Source organism: Gouania willdenowi, chromosome 14, assembly GCF_900634775.1.
Source record: "Gouania willdenowi chromosome 14, fGouWil2.1, whole genome shotgun sequence".
Classification (NCBI taxonomy): domain Eukaryota; kingdom Metazoa; phylum Chordata; class Actinopteri; order Blenniiformes; family Gobiesocidae; genus Gouania; species Gouania willdenowi.
The window spans coordinates 5,786,950-5,805,360 of record NC_041057.1 but is presented as its reverse complement, the minus strand read 5'-3'; the positions used below and the strand labels follow the sequence as shown (position 1 = coordinate 5,805,360).

Below are 18,411 nucleotides of genomic sequence, written 5' to 3'. Positions count from 1 at the left end.
ACAAAAACTTGGCCAACAATTTTCTGAAAATAATTTTCTGGAGGCAAATATCTCCGGGGTCAGATTGACCCCAGAGGTAAAATGTGTTTGTCATATTTGAGGACAATAGGAGGGTCAAACAACCTTGATTGAATTATCTCTGTCATTGACTTTAAAAGAAGTTTCTGTCTTCTCATCAACTTCTAAAAGGTGTGGCTTTGCAGCATTTCCATTAAAAGTCATTTACATGCATTCCTAGAGGCCTATTGTTGTTGCTGAATTATTATCATGGAGATAAGGCTGTTCTCACCATGATAGACTATAGGACACATGAAGCAGTCAAAGGTCAACAGGGGACGCCATGTGAGAGAGCCTGAGTATATAAAGGAGGTTTACACACACATGCAGACAGTTGCTGCTGCTGTTGGATGGTGCAGCTCACTGCCTGCAGAAGTAAGGAGCTTCTTTTTTATTTACTTCTACATGCTGTTTGTGGTTATGCAGCTCTATTAGAAAAGGCAAACTGACAAAATAGAAAGTTGTATTAGAACAGTGCTTGTTTGATGGAAGGGCCACATTATCAACATTAATGTCAGCATTTAGAATAATGACAAATCTGGGCATTAACACAGGAAATAATGAATTTTTATAGTCATTTTCTGTCTTTCTATGTTTGTTATTGTCTTACTCATTATAAGAGCACTTTGTGCATTTTTTGTTGTCCTTTGATGTATTTTTCATGTTTTCATGGTGTCATTTTGCATTTTTGGAGTATTTTTTGTGTATTTCTGTTGTCGTTTTGCATGCTTGTTAGTACTGTGGATTTACAGAGTCATTTTTTGTGTTTTTCTTGTCTTTTTGTGTCCTTTCGTTGTCATTTTCTGTAATTTTTTACATTTTTGAGTCATTTTGTGTATTTTTGTTGTTGTTTTGTGTTATTTGGCATAATTATCTGTGTTACTTATGTTGTTTTGTAGTTTTGTATGTTTTTGGAGTATATTTTGTTTTTCTTACTTTACTTTATTTTCCTGCAATGTTGTAATTCTATGTATTTCTTTTTTTACTTATTCTTGCTTTAATTTTGTGTGTTTTCCTGTCATTCTGTGTATGATTGCTGTTGTCTTACTCGTTATGAGTCATTTCTGCTGTCCTGTTGTGTATTTTTCCTGTAAAATATATGTTTTTTTGGAGTCATATTGTGTATTTCTCTTGTCATTTTGTGTTTTTGGAGTAATTTTTGTGTATTTCTGTTGTCTTTTTGCTTGTTTGTTAGTACTGGGGGTTTGCAGAGTAATTTTTTGTGTTTTTTTCATTAGTTCTTGTGTCATTTTTTGTGTTTTTGTTGTTGATTTGTTATTTGGCATAATTTATGTATTGCTGATGTCATTTTGTTCATTTTTGCCGTAGTTTTGTGTGTTTTTGGATTATTTTCTGTGTTTTCTTGTTTCTTTTTTTTCCCTGCAATGTTGTAATTCTTTCTATTTGTTTTTAAGTATTCTTGCTTTTGTTTTATGTATTTGTCTTGTCTTTTTTGCGTTTTTTGGAGTCATTTTTGTGTATTTATAATGTTGTTTTGCTTGTTATTTAGTACTGTGGGTTTGCAGAGTCATTTTTTTAGTTTTTCTTGTCTTTGTTTAACCCTAACCCTCATTTTGTACGTTTGTGGGGCCGCATAAAAAGAGGCCGAGAGCCGCAGGTGGCCCCCCGCGCCGCCAGTTGCCCATGTCTGTATTGAAATATTATTTAATGCATTATATTAAAGCCAGTAACTGCTGCAAATACATGGTATCTGTGCATGTTTTAGAGTGAGACAGAGAGAGATTTAGCTGTGGGAGCTCTTTATATTTGGGATGTGGGACATAGAGGAATTAGTGGGAGAGAGAGGTGGGGGGGAGGGGGCTGTGGCACTGGGTAAGAGTGTTTATTTCTGTTCCCAGTTTTGACCAGTTTGTATTTTTGTATTAAACAGCAGAAAACTCTGTGATGTCAGCACTGAGTCATCATATTCTTGATCGTTCACTTAAAAAAAACAAATACTTTTAACTTTTAGGTACATTTAATCTACATTAGGGATGTACAACTCTATCACAGTGGGGGCCACACAAATGTGATTGGATCTGATCCAAGGGTCACATGATCAACATTCATGTCAGTATTTAAAATAAAGAACAATCAGAGCATTAACACAGGGGGGGTGGGGGGGGTTGATGTTTTGTCAGTTTTTAGTCATAATGTATGTTTTTTTATTTTTTTGTGTTCTTGTGGTAATTTTGTGATTTTTTCTGTCACTTCCTGTATATTTGTTGTTTTTTTTTTTGTACTTTCTTTACGTGTCTTTGGAGCTATTCTGTAATGTGTTGTCATTGTGTGTGCTTTTGTAGTAATTTTATGCTTTATGAGTCATTTGTGTATTTTTGGAATTGTCTGTTTTTGTTATTTTTTTGTGTTCCTGTTATTATTTTGTGTATTTTTCTGTCACTTTCTGCATTTTGAAGTACCAAAAACAGTTTGTGTGTCTTTGGAGCTATTGCGTAATGTGTTGTTATTTTGTGTGTTTTTGTCGTCATTTTATTTGTTTAAGTGGTTGTTGTGTCTGTCTTTGTTGTCATGTTATGTTTTATCATAGTCATTTTGTGCATTTTGCTGCCGATTTGTGTGTTTTGGGAGTTATTTTGTGTATCATATTGGGCTTCATTTTCCTCCCAACTTCTTGAATTACAATTTTCAGGGATTTGCTTTGGGACTGAGGGCCACATGTGCCAGTTGCCCATGTCTGGTCTAAAGGATTCAGCATTTAGGTTCAAAGTCAGTTATTTATTATTTATGTAATGCTATAAACTACATTGTACTGACTCGACTGAAAACCTGATTGTACAGTAACTCCTCCTCCTCCTCTCCCCTCCTCCTCCTCCTCTTCTTCACAGAAAAGAAGTGATTCTTCATCCTGAGCAGCAGTCAGAGTTTCTCTCTCTGCACCTCCATTTGGATCTTTCCTTCTTGTTTCTACTCTTTTTTTCCCACTTTTCTATTCTTCTCTACTTTTTGTTTGTTTGTTTGTTTTTTACTCCTCTTCTGCCATGGCTCCAACACTGGCCTCAGCGTTTAACCGCCGCTGGTGGATGGCAGTGACCGCTATTATTGAGAACTTGCTATTTTCCGCTGTCCTGCTGGGATGGGGATCGCTGCTCATCATGCTGAAGTCTGAGGGCTTCTACTCCTACCTTTGCACTGAAGAAGGTGAGTTCAGTTTTTAAGTTCCATATAAGTTACAAAAACATATTATACATCAATATTGTCCAACACTTAATTTACGATTAGTATGTTGAGGTTTCATTTATTCAGGAAATCAACTTTTGCTTGGACACGCCCAGAATGAACTCATAAGGACACATCAAAGTGATCAGTAGATGCCTCTGAGGAAGACTGACAGTGGGCAGTGGAAACATGTCAGGGGATCAAGTTAAATTTCAAAAGTAAATTTCATTCGTTCCAAGAACTGTTTTTCAGGAAATGTACTTTGATCTCCTGATGTGATTCGACTATTAACTGCCAGTCTTCTTCAGAGGAGTCTGCTGATCGCTTTGACATTTCCCTGATTTCCTTGTAATAATTCCAGCAAGTCCTTTTTTTGTTTTATAGCTTAAGTTCTCAAAAAGAACTTGCTGTAATTATTACACGGAAGTCAAGAAAACATCAAAGTGATGTCGTAACATGTCAGGAGATCAAAGTAAATTTCCTGAAAAAAGTTGTCTGAAATGAAACTGTAACATATTTCAAAAAATAACTTGTTAATTTACGATTTACGGTATTATGAAGACATTCTATTTTATATCAGAGGGAGGATTTGATACCGATGTCGACCAATATTACACTTTAGGCCAACATCGGCTGATAATAGTGCCCATTTCTAAAAAGAAATAAGCAATTGACCATTTGATTAATATTCTTCTTAAAGAAAGAAGTAATTAAGAATGCAATTTTTAAATTCCTAACCCACCAAAGGTAAACCAGACATTCAGTATAAGTGGGTGGGGTGTGCTTTTATTCAATGACATGTAACACAACACTTTGGTCTTCTTGTTTCCTTTCTTTCTCTGCTAGACTGAGTGTTGTCTGTTGCTTTAGGGAGGTTGTATTAAATCCAATCAGTTAAATTCAGTCCATTCAGTGAGTCCAAAGATAAAGAGAAAAGACTTGCCAGTCACGTTGAAAGAGGAGCCCATTTTTCTTGTCGCCTAAAGCAAAGGTTTTCTCCATCACGGAGCACCAGATATGTGTATTTTTTTTTCTTTGATAGCTACATTAAGTTACAAAATTGTCTGGATTGGATTGTTTTCTAGCCAACAAAAGGAATGTTGGGCAGAAATCAGTGAATGCTTTGGACTAGTCTTTGGACCATATGTTAAGGTTTCATTTATTCAGACAACTGTTTTTCAGGACTTTACTTTCGATTTTTCGACTGTCAACTGCCTGCTAGGAGATCAAAGTAAAATTTCTGAAATACAGTTGTCTGAATAAATGAAAGCTTAACATATTATTTTAAAAAAAGACAAAAAGAACTTGCTGGAATTATTGCATGGAAGTCAAGGAAACATCAAAGCTATCAGCAGACACCTCTAAAGAAGACTGGCAGTTGACAGTCGAAAACACATCAGAAGATCAAAGTAAATTTTCTGAAAAAAGTTGTTTGAATAAATTAAACCTCAACATATTATTTGAAAAGAAAACAAAAAGAACTTGCTGGAATTGTTTTGCGGAAGTCAAGTAAACATCAAAGCTATCAGCAGACACCTCTGAAGAAGACTGGCAGTTGACAGTCGAAAACAAATCAGGAGATCAAAGTAACTTTCCTAAAAAACGATTGTCTGAAAAAATGAAAGCTTAACTTATTATCTAAAAAAAAAAAGACAAAAAGAACTTGCTGGAATCATTGCATGGAAGTCAAGGAAATATCAAACCTATCAGCAAACACCTCTGAAGAAGACTGGCAGTTGATAGTTGAAACACATCAGAAGATCAAAGTAAAAAAAAAAATTTAAAAGTTGTCTGAATAAATTAAACCTCAACATAGTATTTGAAAAGAAGACAAAAAGAACTTGCTGGAAACCACTGTGTCTTGTCCATATTTGAGCTAAATGTGAGTAGCTCAGTTTATCTAATGGAAATCATATTTCTTATTGAGTTCCCTCCATTGATTTAAGATATTCCTATCTCCAATTGTTTGCATACCATTTTTTCCACGAGCCTACGTATGACGCCGTTTACGACTTTTTCAGACACAGTTAATTTAAAATTCTCCTCTATTTCTTTAGAATTACAATAAATTGATTCCAATTACCGGTATATCTACAGCAGCAACCCAGAGGCTATGCTGTGTTCAGGTACGGCACGGTTAAAGTTGACTCTTCAAGGCTTTGGCTGTATAGTTTCCTGGAGATCTGAGGAGATCTTATCTGGTGATGACATAAGAGAGGGGTGGACCGCAGGACCAGCTCAGCGCTTTTTCAGGCATGTGACATGTGATGAAAGGGACACGGAGAGCCACGGCTGCTTTTTATTACTGGCAATACGGAAGTTTAAAGTGCACTGATAAAGGAAAGAGGAGGAGAAAAAGAGATAGGAAAATGATTAACAGTAGAAATCAGATCAGAGAGTGAGGGAGATACAGTGACCACAGCTGAAGGATATTAGCCAATCGATTCAACAATACATTACGGTACATTAAACTTTCCCTGTCAGACTGTATAATCAGAACATTAACCAATCCACTGAGAGTTAGCAATTTTAGTGTACATACTGTATGTATATATTCTGTTTTATTGTGCAGTGTCCTTATTGCACCATTGTCTTTCCTCTTTCTCTCTGTACAGTGTACAGGCCCATGTGTTGTGTATTAATTTCAAAGTAAAATTCCTGAGAAAAGTTGCCTGAATTAATGAAACAGTAACGTATTAAGTTTTTGAATTTCTCTACAACAACTTAGCACAACTTTCCTCCATTCTTCTGTCTTGTAGGTAACAGCTCCAGCTATAATCTATCAGAGCCTGCAGCGACGCCATCATCTGATGAGTACGCTGACTACTATGAAAACGAGGCCGGGGTGGTGGGATTGGGTGACGGCGTGGAGATGAGACCCCTGGTTCCTGAAGACGGGACCCTGAGGATGAACGGATGGCTGATTTGTAAAGAGCAGGACGAAATGCTGAACCTGGCGTTCACCGTGGGCTCCTTCCTGCTGTCGGCCATCACGCTGCCGCTCGGCATCGTCATGGACAAATACGGCCCCCGTAAGCTCCGTCTACTGGGCAGGTAATGCAGAGCAGGGCGTGAATAGTGAAATCACCTCAAATGATGGAAACATGAGGGAGCAAACGTTAAAATGTTTTTGTTTTTTTGACTTTTTAAGCACATGTTTTGGACTGTCCTGTCTGCTCATCGCTTATGGAGCCTACCAACCAAACGGTGAGTCAACATGAAGGCGTCAACGCAAACTTCAGACGTTGCAACATCATGTCCTTTGTCACACGCACAAACACACTGATGATGAGCATGCATGTGTTTTCTGTCTTTGCAGAACTTTCTGTTCTCATCTTCGTGGCCCTAACGTTCAATGGCTTCGGTGGCATGTGCATGACCTTCACTTCACTCACAGTAAGTATACAAAATGACTGAAAAATACATAAAGGACAACTAAGATATTCAAAATTACTCCAAAAACAAACAAGATGGTGACCAAAATATACAAAATTACTGAAAATACACAAAGCACAACTAAAATATTCAAAAATACTCCAAAAACACACAGGGATGACCAATAATACACAGAAATAACTGAAAACATACAAAAACCATACCAAAAAAAAAAAAACAAAAAAAACAATACATCTAAAATACACAAAATGAGAACAAAATTACAATAAGTTAGAAAAAACAGCAACACAAATCGACAAAATGATTGAAAAAAACTTAGAAAACAACAACATACAAACACACAGAATGAGATATAATATAAAAAACAACAACATAAACACACGAAATATTTTTTTCTTTTCTGTGTTAATGCTCAGATTGGGCATTATTCTAAATACTGATAAGGATGTTGATCATGTGGCCCTCAGATCTGATGCAAGCGCATTTTTGTGGCCCTCGCTGTGCTAAAAGTTGCCCATCACTGATCTAAACTATCTTGTAAATAAGACTAGCGAGCCAACAACACACATATAATGTACGCTCACACACACTCCAGTTAAATTCCTTCCCAACCATTCTTCATTCTCCGCTTCCTCCGTTCCCTCAGCTCTGCTTCACAGCGACTCACATTAGAATCCTGGATTGTTCCATGGTGATGCTGCCACTAAATCTCCCTCTATTTCTATACAACCTGTGGCTGTTACTACTACGTATTTCAACCATAATGTGGCGTTTGTTGCGTTTGCTAAGGTTGCTCATTAGCTGCTGCTCGGCACCTTAATGCCAGAGATGTTGTAAAAGCACAATTTAAGGCTTTAAGGGCCCCTCCTTTTCCTTTCCAATGTAATGCACTCCAATGGGAACCCTCAGTGTTTGGTTAATTATTACAGTACAGTGTTGTGCTCCGTGACTCCTTGAGCATGACTTCTCAGACCTGCAGACGCTGGGATGTTGGGTAACTCAGCAGTCACTCCAATGGCTCTCTGGCAAAGTCAGGACTCAGGTCACCTTTCCACTTCAGGTTCATCCAAGCAGCTGCTAATTTATTTGTAGTGTTTAAATTGTTTTCCAGGAATAGGTTATTGCTGGAAACAATGTGCCTCCATGCACGTGTCGTCCAAAATTAGCCCAAGTAAACACGTAGCTTGTCTTATGTGATTAAAGGTGATCCAGAAGGTTATAAATGGAATTTGTTTTGCACGTTTGAATTTCCAACATAAATAAAAACAAGACTTGTTTGCGTCTTTTCTAGCTGCCGACCATGTTTGGAGACCTTCGCTCCACCTTCATAGCTTTGATGATCGGCTCCTACGCTTCCTCTGCAGTCACCTTCCCTGGAGTCAAGGTAAATAAAAAAAGCTTTACATATTTTAATATAATACATATAAATATAAATCTATATTGATTCATATATAACATCGACGATGCAAAGGTTTTATCTAATAATTAGAATATTTCCTGTTTTGTACACAGGTAATCTATGACTATGGGGTTCCTTTCATTACTATTCTGGTTGTCTGGGCTGCCTGTGCTGGACTGGTATTCTTGAACTGCTTCTTCAACTGGCCACTGGAACCATTCCCAGGACCAGAGGACATGGATTACACGTGAGTGACACACAAACACTGTCCCAAATATTCAACAGATGAAGTAATAATAACCGTTAGTTCAAACGTGGGCAACAGGTGGCCCGCGGGCCCATGCACATGCACATTTGTGTGGCCCCCAAAGTAAATGCACGAAATGACTCCAAAAACACACAAAATGACTGAAAAATACACAAAAGGACAAAATATAGATAAGCAAAGGAACAAAATAAATACACACAAATGATTCAAAAAAACTCCAAACAACCACAAAAATGTACAAAATAGCTAAAAAACAAAACAAAAAACACAAGATGATAAAAGAAATAAATGATGACAAAATTACACAAAAAAAAACAAAAGAATGACTCCAAACACACAAAACAGCAACAAAAATGCACAAAATTATTATAAAACACACAAAATGCATAAAAGGATAACAAGAATAAACAAAAGGATAACAAAATACACACAAATGACTCTAAAAAACCACAAAAACGCACAATATGGCTCCAAAAAACACAAAATAAAAGAAAAATTTATGACAAAATTGCACAAAAGGATAACAAAATACACAAAAATGACTCCAAAACTCAAAACAGCAACAAAAATACACAAAATTGCTCTAAAAACACATAAACAACAAAAACATACAATATTAAAAATTAGAGAAAGAACAAAACAAAAAGACTTTGTTCTTTGCTGTATTAATGGTCAGATTGGTCCTTATTCTAAATGTTGACATGACCTTTGCTAAAGTGGCTCTCAAATCACATTTGTGATCAAAGTTACCCGTCTCTGCTTTACTTATAGTCCCTCTCACCTTTAGGACTGTGTTTGTTCTTCTACAAACTCCTACTCCTACAGTGTTCAACACACATTCATTATCTTCTTCTCTGATTCCTCAGTGTGAAGATCAAGTTCAGCTGGCTCGGCTTTGACCATAAAATCACAGGGAAGCAGTTCTACCAGCAGGTGACCACGGTTGGTCGTCGCCTGAGCGTAGGAAGCACGCTGAAACAAAAAGATGCTGCGACAAAAGACGCAAACAATCTCTGCCTCTCCACCATGGACCTGGAAATGGACTGCAAGACACAGGAAGAATGTAAGAGTGCATCACTGATAAAAGACTACACTCAACTACACCTGAACTTCAAATCAAAGTCCAATCTGTGCTTTTCCTTTGCATTTTTTTTTTGCAGCGCAGTCGTTATTAAAAACCATGAGCACAACCGTTTTCCTGCTCAGTTTGGTCACCATGTCGGTCACTCAGCTCCGGCTGTTGTTCTACATGGGCGCCATGAACAGTGTCTTAGAGTCACTCACTGATGGAGACTTCAACACAGGTGAGTTTTTGTTTCGTCATTTTAAATAATATGTTAAGATTTTATTTCTTCAGACAACTGTTCCTCAAGAAATCCACTTTGATCTCCTAACATGTTTCGACTGACAACTGCCAGTCTTCATTAAAGGCGTCTGCTGATTGCTTTGATGTGTCCTTTGAAGTTTTTTTGGGACTTCTGTGCAAAAATTTTGCTGGAAGTCAAGGAAACTTCAAAGGACACATCAAAGCGATCAGCAGACACCTCTGACAAAGACTGACAGTCAGTCATCCATTAAACTTTAGAACAAAAAAGGAAGGCTGTACAAACGATGCTACAACACAATTAATCACACTGCTTAATATGCCAGGGTAAATTAGCATTAATATTTCTATTTGCGGGGAGAAAAATGGGGTTGCTTGCTTTTGTTTTGATATTTATTTTTTCAGAATTCGATTCATAATCTTAGTGATTTACTTCTTCAATCACATCCTAGATTAATATAATGTGTTTTTTGTCTGAAAATCAACTTGTTAAAGTTTTGCGCTTGAAAGTTACTTTGATCTCCTGACGTGTTTTGACTGACAACTGCTGATCGCTTTGATGTTTCTTTTGAAGTTTCCTTGACTTCCACATAATAATTCCAGAAAGGTTCTTGGGCGGAAGTCAAGGAAACATTAACGCGATCAGCAGATGCCTCTGACGAAGACTGGCAGTCAGTCAAAAAACATGTGGTGATCATAGTGGATTTCCTTAGGAACAGTTGTCTAAATAAATGAAACCTTAATATATTATAAACACACACTGTTTATTGATCTTGAGAGTTTTCACTGACTTGGTTCTGATCAAATTTTCAGTGGAAAAGATGGAAGTGGGTAAGAAGAAATTGCTTAAAAGTTGCATTAATAGCTTTTAGAAGTATTAAAAGTTTATTAGTACATTTTCACATGGACTCATCATAGATGCTTAGTTTTTCCTCCCCTATCAGTAGGCTAATAACCCATCACATGCCATGTAGCTATCAGCTAACACCATCAATCCCATTACTCATTAACTAACTTTGTCTGTCAGCTCAGCATAAGATGATACACCGCATTAGCAGCACTTTTTATGTGTTATCGCTCCCCGAGCAATAAATCTCAGTCATTATGTCATCTCTCATTGACTTTTGAACGGCCATATTTTGCGTATCCATCGTTTTTCCACTTCATGTGGTTTCATTTCCTGAGGGTAATTATTAACTATGTTCTTTTCACGACCTCCTACACTGAGTGTCCTTCAATTTGTATTTAAAGTGTAACCTTCACTTGTGTCCTCTCATGATGTAATATCAGTGATTTTCACTTCTTATTTTTAATGTCTTTTCTCAGTAAGTCTGTACTCTTCAATCTTCGGGGTCCTGCAGTTTCTCTGCCTGATGACAACTCCCGTCATTGGTCAGATCATGGACTGGAAACTGAAAGACTGCAGTGATGATGGGGAGGAGGAGAAGGAAGCATTTAGCAAGTGAGTCGGATACTTTGTAAACCATCAGCCTCGAGCTTTTTCTCTTTATAGACTTAGATTATGACATTTTCTGTTTAAAATGTGCACGTCTTGACTCTTTGTGCTTCTGTTTGAAACCATAAGGGATCAAAATAAAAGAAGCCCATAAGAGAAACAAAAAGATCCAGAAAGTGACCAACGCCCTGCGAGCTTTTGTGCTCACAAACCTTCTGTTGGTATTTGGAATCACATGTCTCATCCCTAACCTTCCTCTAAGGTGAGTAACCAAAGGTCAGAATATCAACTGAACAAATTGTCACAATAATTGCAATGCAACAATAAAACCCTTATGTGATATCAGTCATATCAACCATAGTTAAGCAAAAAAAAATAAATGAAAATGAATTAAATGAAAGCTCTACTAGTGTTCAAATTAGGAGTACTTTTAACCTTGTCTGCACATGTTGTCGAAGGTCAACATTACATGTAGTACAATATTTTTGCGACAGCTATGCATGTTTTATTATTGCAATTAAACAAATACACGTATTTTATAGCATAACTGTGGCCATCAAAAGTCCTCCCTAAAGAAGGATGAAAAAACTTTATTAAAGGGAGAATTTAAAAAGACAGGGCAGTGTTACACCTTAGTGAGAGGAAAAGGAACAGGGAAGAGGGAGTCAGGGTAGGATAATGGAAGGGGTACTTCCCTACCCCTTCCATTATCCTAAGCCGACTATCATAAGTTGAGAGTGCAATGTGAAGTTATAGTTGTGCATATTGTGCTTATTTGGTTTTGTGGTGTAAAATGAACGGTTCTATTGTAAAAATAAATAAATAAATTAGAAGTACATGACTCAATGTTGGTTGATTACTGTGCAAGTAGACTTAACTAGTGATGTAAAAAGTGTTACTAGTATGCTAATAAGGGGGCGGGGAAAGTAAATTCAGTCTTGCCAGTAAATATTCCAACCAATCAGGGAGCTGTTTTGTTATAATCTCTCCTACTTCATCTGCATTACGTCTACTAGTACTACTAGTGAGTCTTTTGGCTTCACTAGTACTACCGGTAGACTATAAACAGTCTACGAGTACTACTAGTGACATTTTGAGTGTACTAGTAGTATGAGTAAACAAATATTTTGTGTCATTACTAGTGCACGAGTAGACCTTAGTAGTAGGGTGACGATTTCAATATTTTTTCTCAAAATGCCTGGAATGAATTTGATATATTGCCCAGGCCTACTTACTTAGTAGTTTTGTGTTACTAGTAGCACTAGTAAAGCTTTGAGTTTTTGGTTGTACCAGTAAACTGTTTTAGTCTACTAGTATTTGTAGTAAAGCCAAAAAATTCACTAGTAGTACTCATAGATGTAATGCAAATGAAGTAGGAGAGATTAGAACAAAATCCAGCTCCCTCATTGGTTGGAATATTTTCAAAAACCAATAACAAGCCTGAATTTTCTTTTCCCCACCCCCTTGATATGTAATTACAGAAGTCTCTCCAGTTCTGGTCAGACTGCTCTAAGCAGGCTAGATACTGTACATCCTACACTGATAGCACACACCAAGGCCTCTGCCTGAAGAGGCTCTGCTATAACTTATGACTATCACTATCAGCATATAAGGCTTACTAGTAGGACACAAAATAGCTTATTAGTAGATGGTTTTGCTTTATTACTAAGGTCTACTCATGCACCAGTTCACCAAAAACCTTTATTAGTGAAACATTTTTTTAGTTTACTAGTACTACTAGTACACTCAAAATTTCACTAGTAGTATTAATAGACTGTTTTTGGTCTACTAATAGTATTAGCATAAACAAAGGATTTACTAGTAGTACAAGTTGATGTAATGCTAATTAAGTCGGAGGGATTATTACCAAATTGGTTGTTTTGTTGTTAGGAGAGATTAGAACAAAATCCAGCTCCCTCATTGGTTGGAATATTTTCAAAAACCAATAACAAGCCAGAATTTTCTTCTCCCCGCCCCTTTGATATGTAATTACAGAAGTATCTCCTGGTCAGTTCTGGTCAGACTGCTCTAAGCAGGCTAGATACTGTACACCCTACACTGATAGCACACACCAAGGCCTCTGCCTGAAGAGGCTCTGCTATGTTATGACTATTGCTATCAGCATATAAGGCTTACTAGTAGTACTAGTGGCACATTTGGCTTTACTAGTAAAGTGTACTCGAAGACCTGATTAACTACATGTACTCCGAATTTGAGGACTAGTAACTATGGATGATATCACTAATGTCAAATTTACGCTATATTGTGTATTTATTTATTCATGCATTGTGTATTTATTTGCTGTATTTTTCCTCAGATTGTGTCATTTGTCTTGCACACCGTTGTGAGAGGATTCATCCACTCGGCTGTCGGTGGCCTCTACGCTGCTGTGTAAGTCTTAACCTCAGAAAAAAAATACAACATCTGTATATTTATTTTCACAATGAACGGTTCTAACATTGCCTCCTACATCTGTCCAGGTATCCCTCCTCCCAGTTTGGCAGTTTAACAGGAATGCAGTCTCTGGTTAGCGCCGTGTTCTCCCTGCTGCAGCAGCCTCTGTTTCTGGCTGTGATGGGCCCCCTCGAAGGAGATCCGTTCTGGGTATGCACTCAAATAAATTTAAAAAATAACACAAACAAACTTATAACATTAGTTCCTTCATTCTGTGTATGTTTGTGGTTGTCTTGCTCGTTATGAGGCATTTTGTACATTTCTGTTGTCATTTTGTGTATTTTTTCCTGTAAAATCTATGTTTTTCTGAGTCATATTGTGTATTTGTGTTGTCATTTTGCATTTTTTGAGTATTTTTTTGTGCATTTCTGTTGTCATTTTGCTTGTTTGTTAGTACTGTGGGTTTACGGAGTCATTTTTTTATATTTTTTTGTAATTTTGTGTATTTTTGTTGTTGTTTTGTGTTATTTGGCATAATTTTGTGTATTGCTGTTGTCATTTTGTATGTTTGTTAGTACTGTGGGTTTGCAGAATGGTGTTTTTTCTTGTCTCTTTGTGTACTTTTGTTATCATTTTCTGTACTTTTCATTTATCTTTAGTCATTTTGTGTATTTTTGTTGTTGTTTTGTGTTATCTGACGTACTTTTGTGCATTACTGCTTTCAACATCTAGGTTAACATCGGACTTCTCGGGGTGAGCATGCTCGGCTTTCTGCTGCCTTTCTATCTCATCTACTACAGACACATGCTCAACAAAGAGCAGCAGGGCCAAGACGAAAACGCCAAGATCTACATCCGTATCAACGGCTCAAAAGCACCGGAGGCTTTTGTCTGAGGAGAGACGGAACATATGCAGCAAAAACAGAGAATGAAGTAGAATCATTTCAAACAACCAAAATTATTGGATATCATCACATTTAGAACTTTGTTTTACATCTCGGCAAATAATACTACAGCAAAAGGCCACGCTGGTTGGCTATACTGGTCCAGTGAACACACAATGATGGAAAAAAAAATGCAAAGCATGAAGGAAAAAAGAGGAGTAGAGGAAAGACTGTGAAAGGAAGAAGGCATTTTTGTCCTTCACATTCCCCCCAATACCTCTGACTCCTCTTTAAACCCTTCACTTCCTGTGGAAATGACACAATATTATTATTGTAAGTATTTTTTAATTCCTCACAGGAATATAAAAGGGAGGAATTTCTACTTGCAAAACATCACCTGCACAGACAAACAGCCTGAAAAAAAATCTCCTTTGTCTCGACTTTTTCTTTCTGTTTTTTCTCTCATGTGCTGGACTTGAAAACATCCTGCTTTAAATCACATAACATGATGCTACCTGTCGTGGATTGTTTCAGAAGATGATGATGTAATAGCATTAGTGAGTTACAAAGAGAAGATTAGCACTGCTGATCAAGTAGAGAGAACATTCATATTAACTGAAGTTGGACTTTTTCCATCTTAACCTCTGATTGCGGTGTTTTCTGAGTCTTAAGTCCAATGTTCCTCAGTGTTTTTCTGTTAGGACAGAAAGGAAAGGAAGAGTGACATGTTGGGAAAAAAGGTACAAGAAGGTTTATGTTTGTTCAGACTATTTATTTTTTGCTTTCTATTTGTCTTTAATTTTCCTTTTTGTACTTTTGTTTTCGGTGTGATGTTGAATGTGTGAAAGTGCCTTTGTGTAACAAAGACAAAGTTTGTAGAAATTTCACATGTCAATAAAAAAATCTCTCCTTTGCATCAGATGGTCTAATCATTTCTACATTACACATATATTATATACTGTTGAGTTGAAGCTTAGAAATTGATCAGAACTACACTTCCCAGAGTGCACCTGTAGGAGGAAATAGGCTGATTGACACCTGATCAGTATTGATCATTAGCACCTGAGAGGAAAGACACTCCAAGTTCATCAATGAATTCAGTTCAAAGACGCCAATGGTCGGTGAAATGTTTATTTATTGTCGTGGTCTTTGAAACTCAAACATTTCTGTTTTGTATAGGGCGCTGACTGTAAAATTGCGGATGCTAAAATAAACAGAAACTTTTTGCAATGTTTAGCAACAAACTAAATATATCTAAATATAAAAAGTATAAAAAATATAAAATACAATATGATACAAATGTTACAATTCTGTTAATTGTCAAAAACGTCCTTTGGAGGTTGAACGAGAGGTGGACTATACAAAATAGTACAAAATATAGTAAATAAATACATGCATAATATCATTTATATGGGTGTATTTATTATTATTTCTTTTTATTAATATTTGTAAAAGTATTTCTCAAAATATTTGTTGGAAGCTAATATTAAGTGGAAGCTCCTGTTTATATTGTTCTGAGGGAAACCAGCAGAGGTCAGTATAAAAGAGTGAAAGGGAATAAAAATGAGAAATATTCACCACCTCTCCTGGAGGTAGATTTGTGTCTTTATCTTAAATCAAAGAAAAACATTTTTTTTTTTTTTTTTTTTTTTTTGGGGGGGGGGGGGCGACACACTTTATTATTATTTATTTGATTGAGAAGTGTTTGGGTTTTTTAAAGTATTATTTTTATTCTATTTTTTTTTTTTAATTGAAAATATATTTTTAATTTAAGTTTTTTTTTTTTTTTTTTTTTTTTTTTGATTGAATAATAAAGACACAAAAAATACTGTACCAACATATTGTGCAGTGGATGCCTAGTATAGATGATGATTATTGACTATACTTTTGGGCTTTTAAAAGGAACGGTCTTATCTTATGTTTAATTTGCTTTTTATAATCAATTTGAAACATGAACATGTATTCTAATAAATAAATAAATAAATAAATAAAATGTCACTTTTTTGTTTTGAAAATAGTGAATTGTATATTGATCTCGTGAGCTCATTGTTGTGTATTGTCCCATTCGATAGATAGATAGATAGATTATTATTATTATTATTATTATTATTATTATTATTATTATTATTGTAGGATCTAATGGATGCACTAAGAAGGAAGCGGGTGGATAAGCGGATGCTGGCAGACGGATACAGAGTAACTATAAATAGCTCTAACAGAGCTTCACTCTTACATAATATGAACCACAGACGCAGAGAAGCGTCGTCTGTCTCCAGGATGTGAGGCAGGATTTAGGAACTGCGGTGACTTGTCATCATCTCATCACAAAGCAACAAAACATCACCTCTTATTACGATACACACACGCACACACACCTCCACCAATGCGTAACAACGCAGGTCACATGTTTACAACCCTCTGTCATGTGACTTTCACAGAAACATGACATGTGTTCAGATGTCATTGAAGGACAGAGGTGAGTGCGCGGTTTGAAGGACTTAGCGATGATGACGCACCCTGCGCGTGTGCGTGCGCGCCCGCGGTGGTCCCCCGTTCACTTTCTGCACATGCTACGTCACCGCTGTCCTGATGACGCAGGAGGGTGAGGAGGATGAGCGCTCCTCAGAATTGATGCAGAGCCACTGGTTTTCACACTAATAAAGAATATGTCCACGTGTTGGTGCATTAAAAAGGAAATAAGAATAAAACGTCAGAATATAATAATTAATGTATTCTATTCATGTTTTCATGCCACATAATATTCAACAAAAAATGTGATTATTAAAATAAATGAATGACTGAAGAAAGCATCTTTTCAACATCCAAAACTACCCTAAACTGTTTAAACGACTTTAATTATATACATTTAGATTTCAAAATTATTTGCAAAACATTTTTTTTACAGATTCAAATTTCTGTTTGGAGGCAACAGTAGCCTATTAGAGATTTTACATGGTGTGCAGATACATTCAGATATATACATACAGGCCCTTATACATATTTCCAAATGTCCCCTTGTGGGACTATATAAAATACTATGGTTTTTATTATGGGTGTCCCGATTAACTTTCTCACTTCCGATACAATACAGAAAATGCGTCCTTGAGTCCTGACACCAATATCAATCCAATATTAGCACAAATCTTTGATTACTTATTTTGTAGTGTTGTAAAATGGGTTAAAAGTGACTAAAAATTGTGGAAAAGGTGGTGAAACAATATATTCTTACTCCCAACTCGGCTGGTTGAAATGGAATTTTAAAAACCACAGAAATTGGTTAAAAGATGCAAATTAGATTGGCCAAAAGTGTACAGAAAATTTGGTAAAAAGGGTTCAAAGTATGTCAATATTGGAACAATTACTTTAAACTGGCAAATAGTGGGCATGGCAAATCATTAATGTGGTTAAGTTGGCAATCATGGGTCAACATATGCAGCATTCAATGGGAAAAATGATGGAAAGGGTTAATAAGTGCCGAAAATCTCTTGAAAGTGGAAAAATGTGCAGAAAAGGCGATGAGATTTGATGGAGAAGTGGCAGAAATGGGAGTAATGTTGCAAAAATGAATTAAAAAGGAGCAAAAAATATGGCAGGAAAAAGTATGAAAATAGGTTAAAATATGGCAAATTTGTTGTAGTTGCAGAAAAAGTGTAAAAATAAGCAAAAAAAAAAAAAAAATGGGCTCAAATTGTTCAGATTCAGAACATATTCTTACTTTATTGAATGGATCTGGCAACCCCCTCGCAGTAGGGGTGTGCATGGCCATGAATCTGACGATACGATTCACGATTGGCATCTCACAATACAATATATCCTGACACTAAACGATACAATATACAGCATCACAATATATCGCGTTATCAATAATTACAAAGTATAAAATGGTAGAAAATACAATTTGTTTCATTTTTTTAAACGTGCGAGAACGAGTAAATAGTAACGAACCGTATTTCAAGTAGCAAATTCAAAAACAAGTGGTGTGTTTATCAAACTGTCAAATTAGATTTTTCAAAAATGTTTAACTTTTTGCTCCTACAACACATTCTAAATCTTTTAA

General features: G+C 36.3%; 1 protein-coding gene across 1 annotated transcript; it reads left to right on the top strand.

Moving 5' to 3' along the window:
* Positions 1 to 2,918: 2,918 nt before the first annotated feature.
* On the top strand, positions 2,919 to 15,270 carry slc43a2b (solute carrier family 43 member 2b). Its single transcript, XM_028465874.1, has 13 exons — positions 2,919 to 3,216; positions 5,994 to 6,288; positions 6,386 to 6,441; positions 6,554 to 6,630; positions 7,922 to 8,014; positions 8,143 to 8,276; positions 9,164 to 9,360; positions 9,458 to 9,601; positions 10,948 to 11,079; positions 11,207 to 11,337; positions 13,392 to 13,468; positions 13,558 to 13,681; positions 14,204 to 15,270. The coding sequence occupies exons 1-13, from the start codon at positions 3,057 to 3,059 to the stop codon at positions 14,363 to 14,365; spliced, it is 1,782 nt and encodes a 593-aa protein (XP_028321675.1). The 5' UTR covers positions 2,919 to 3,056; the 3' UTR covers positions 14,366 to 15,270.
* The last annotated feature ends 3,141 nt before the right edge of the window (positions 15,271 to 18,411 follow it).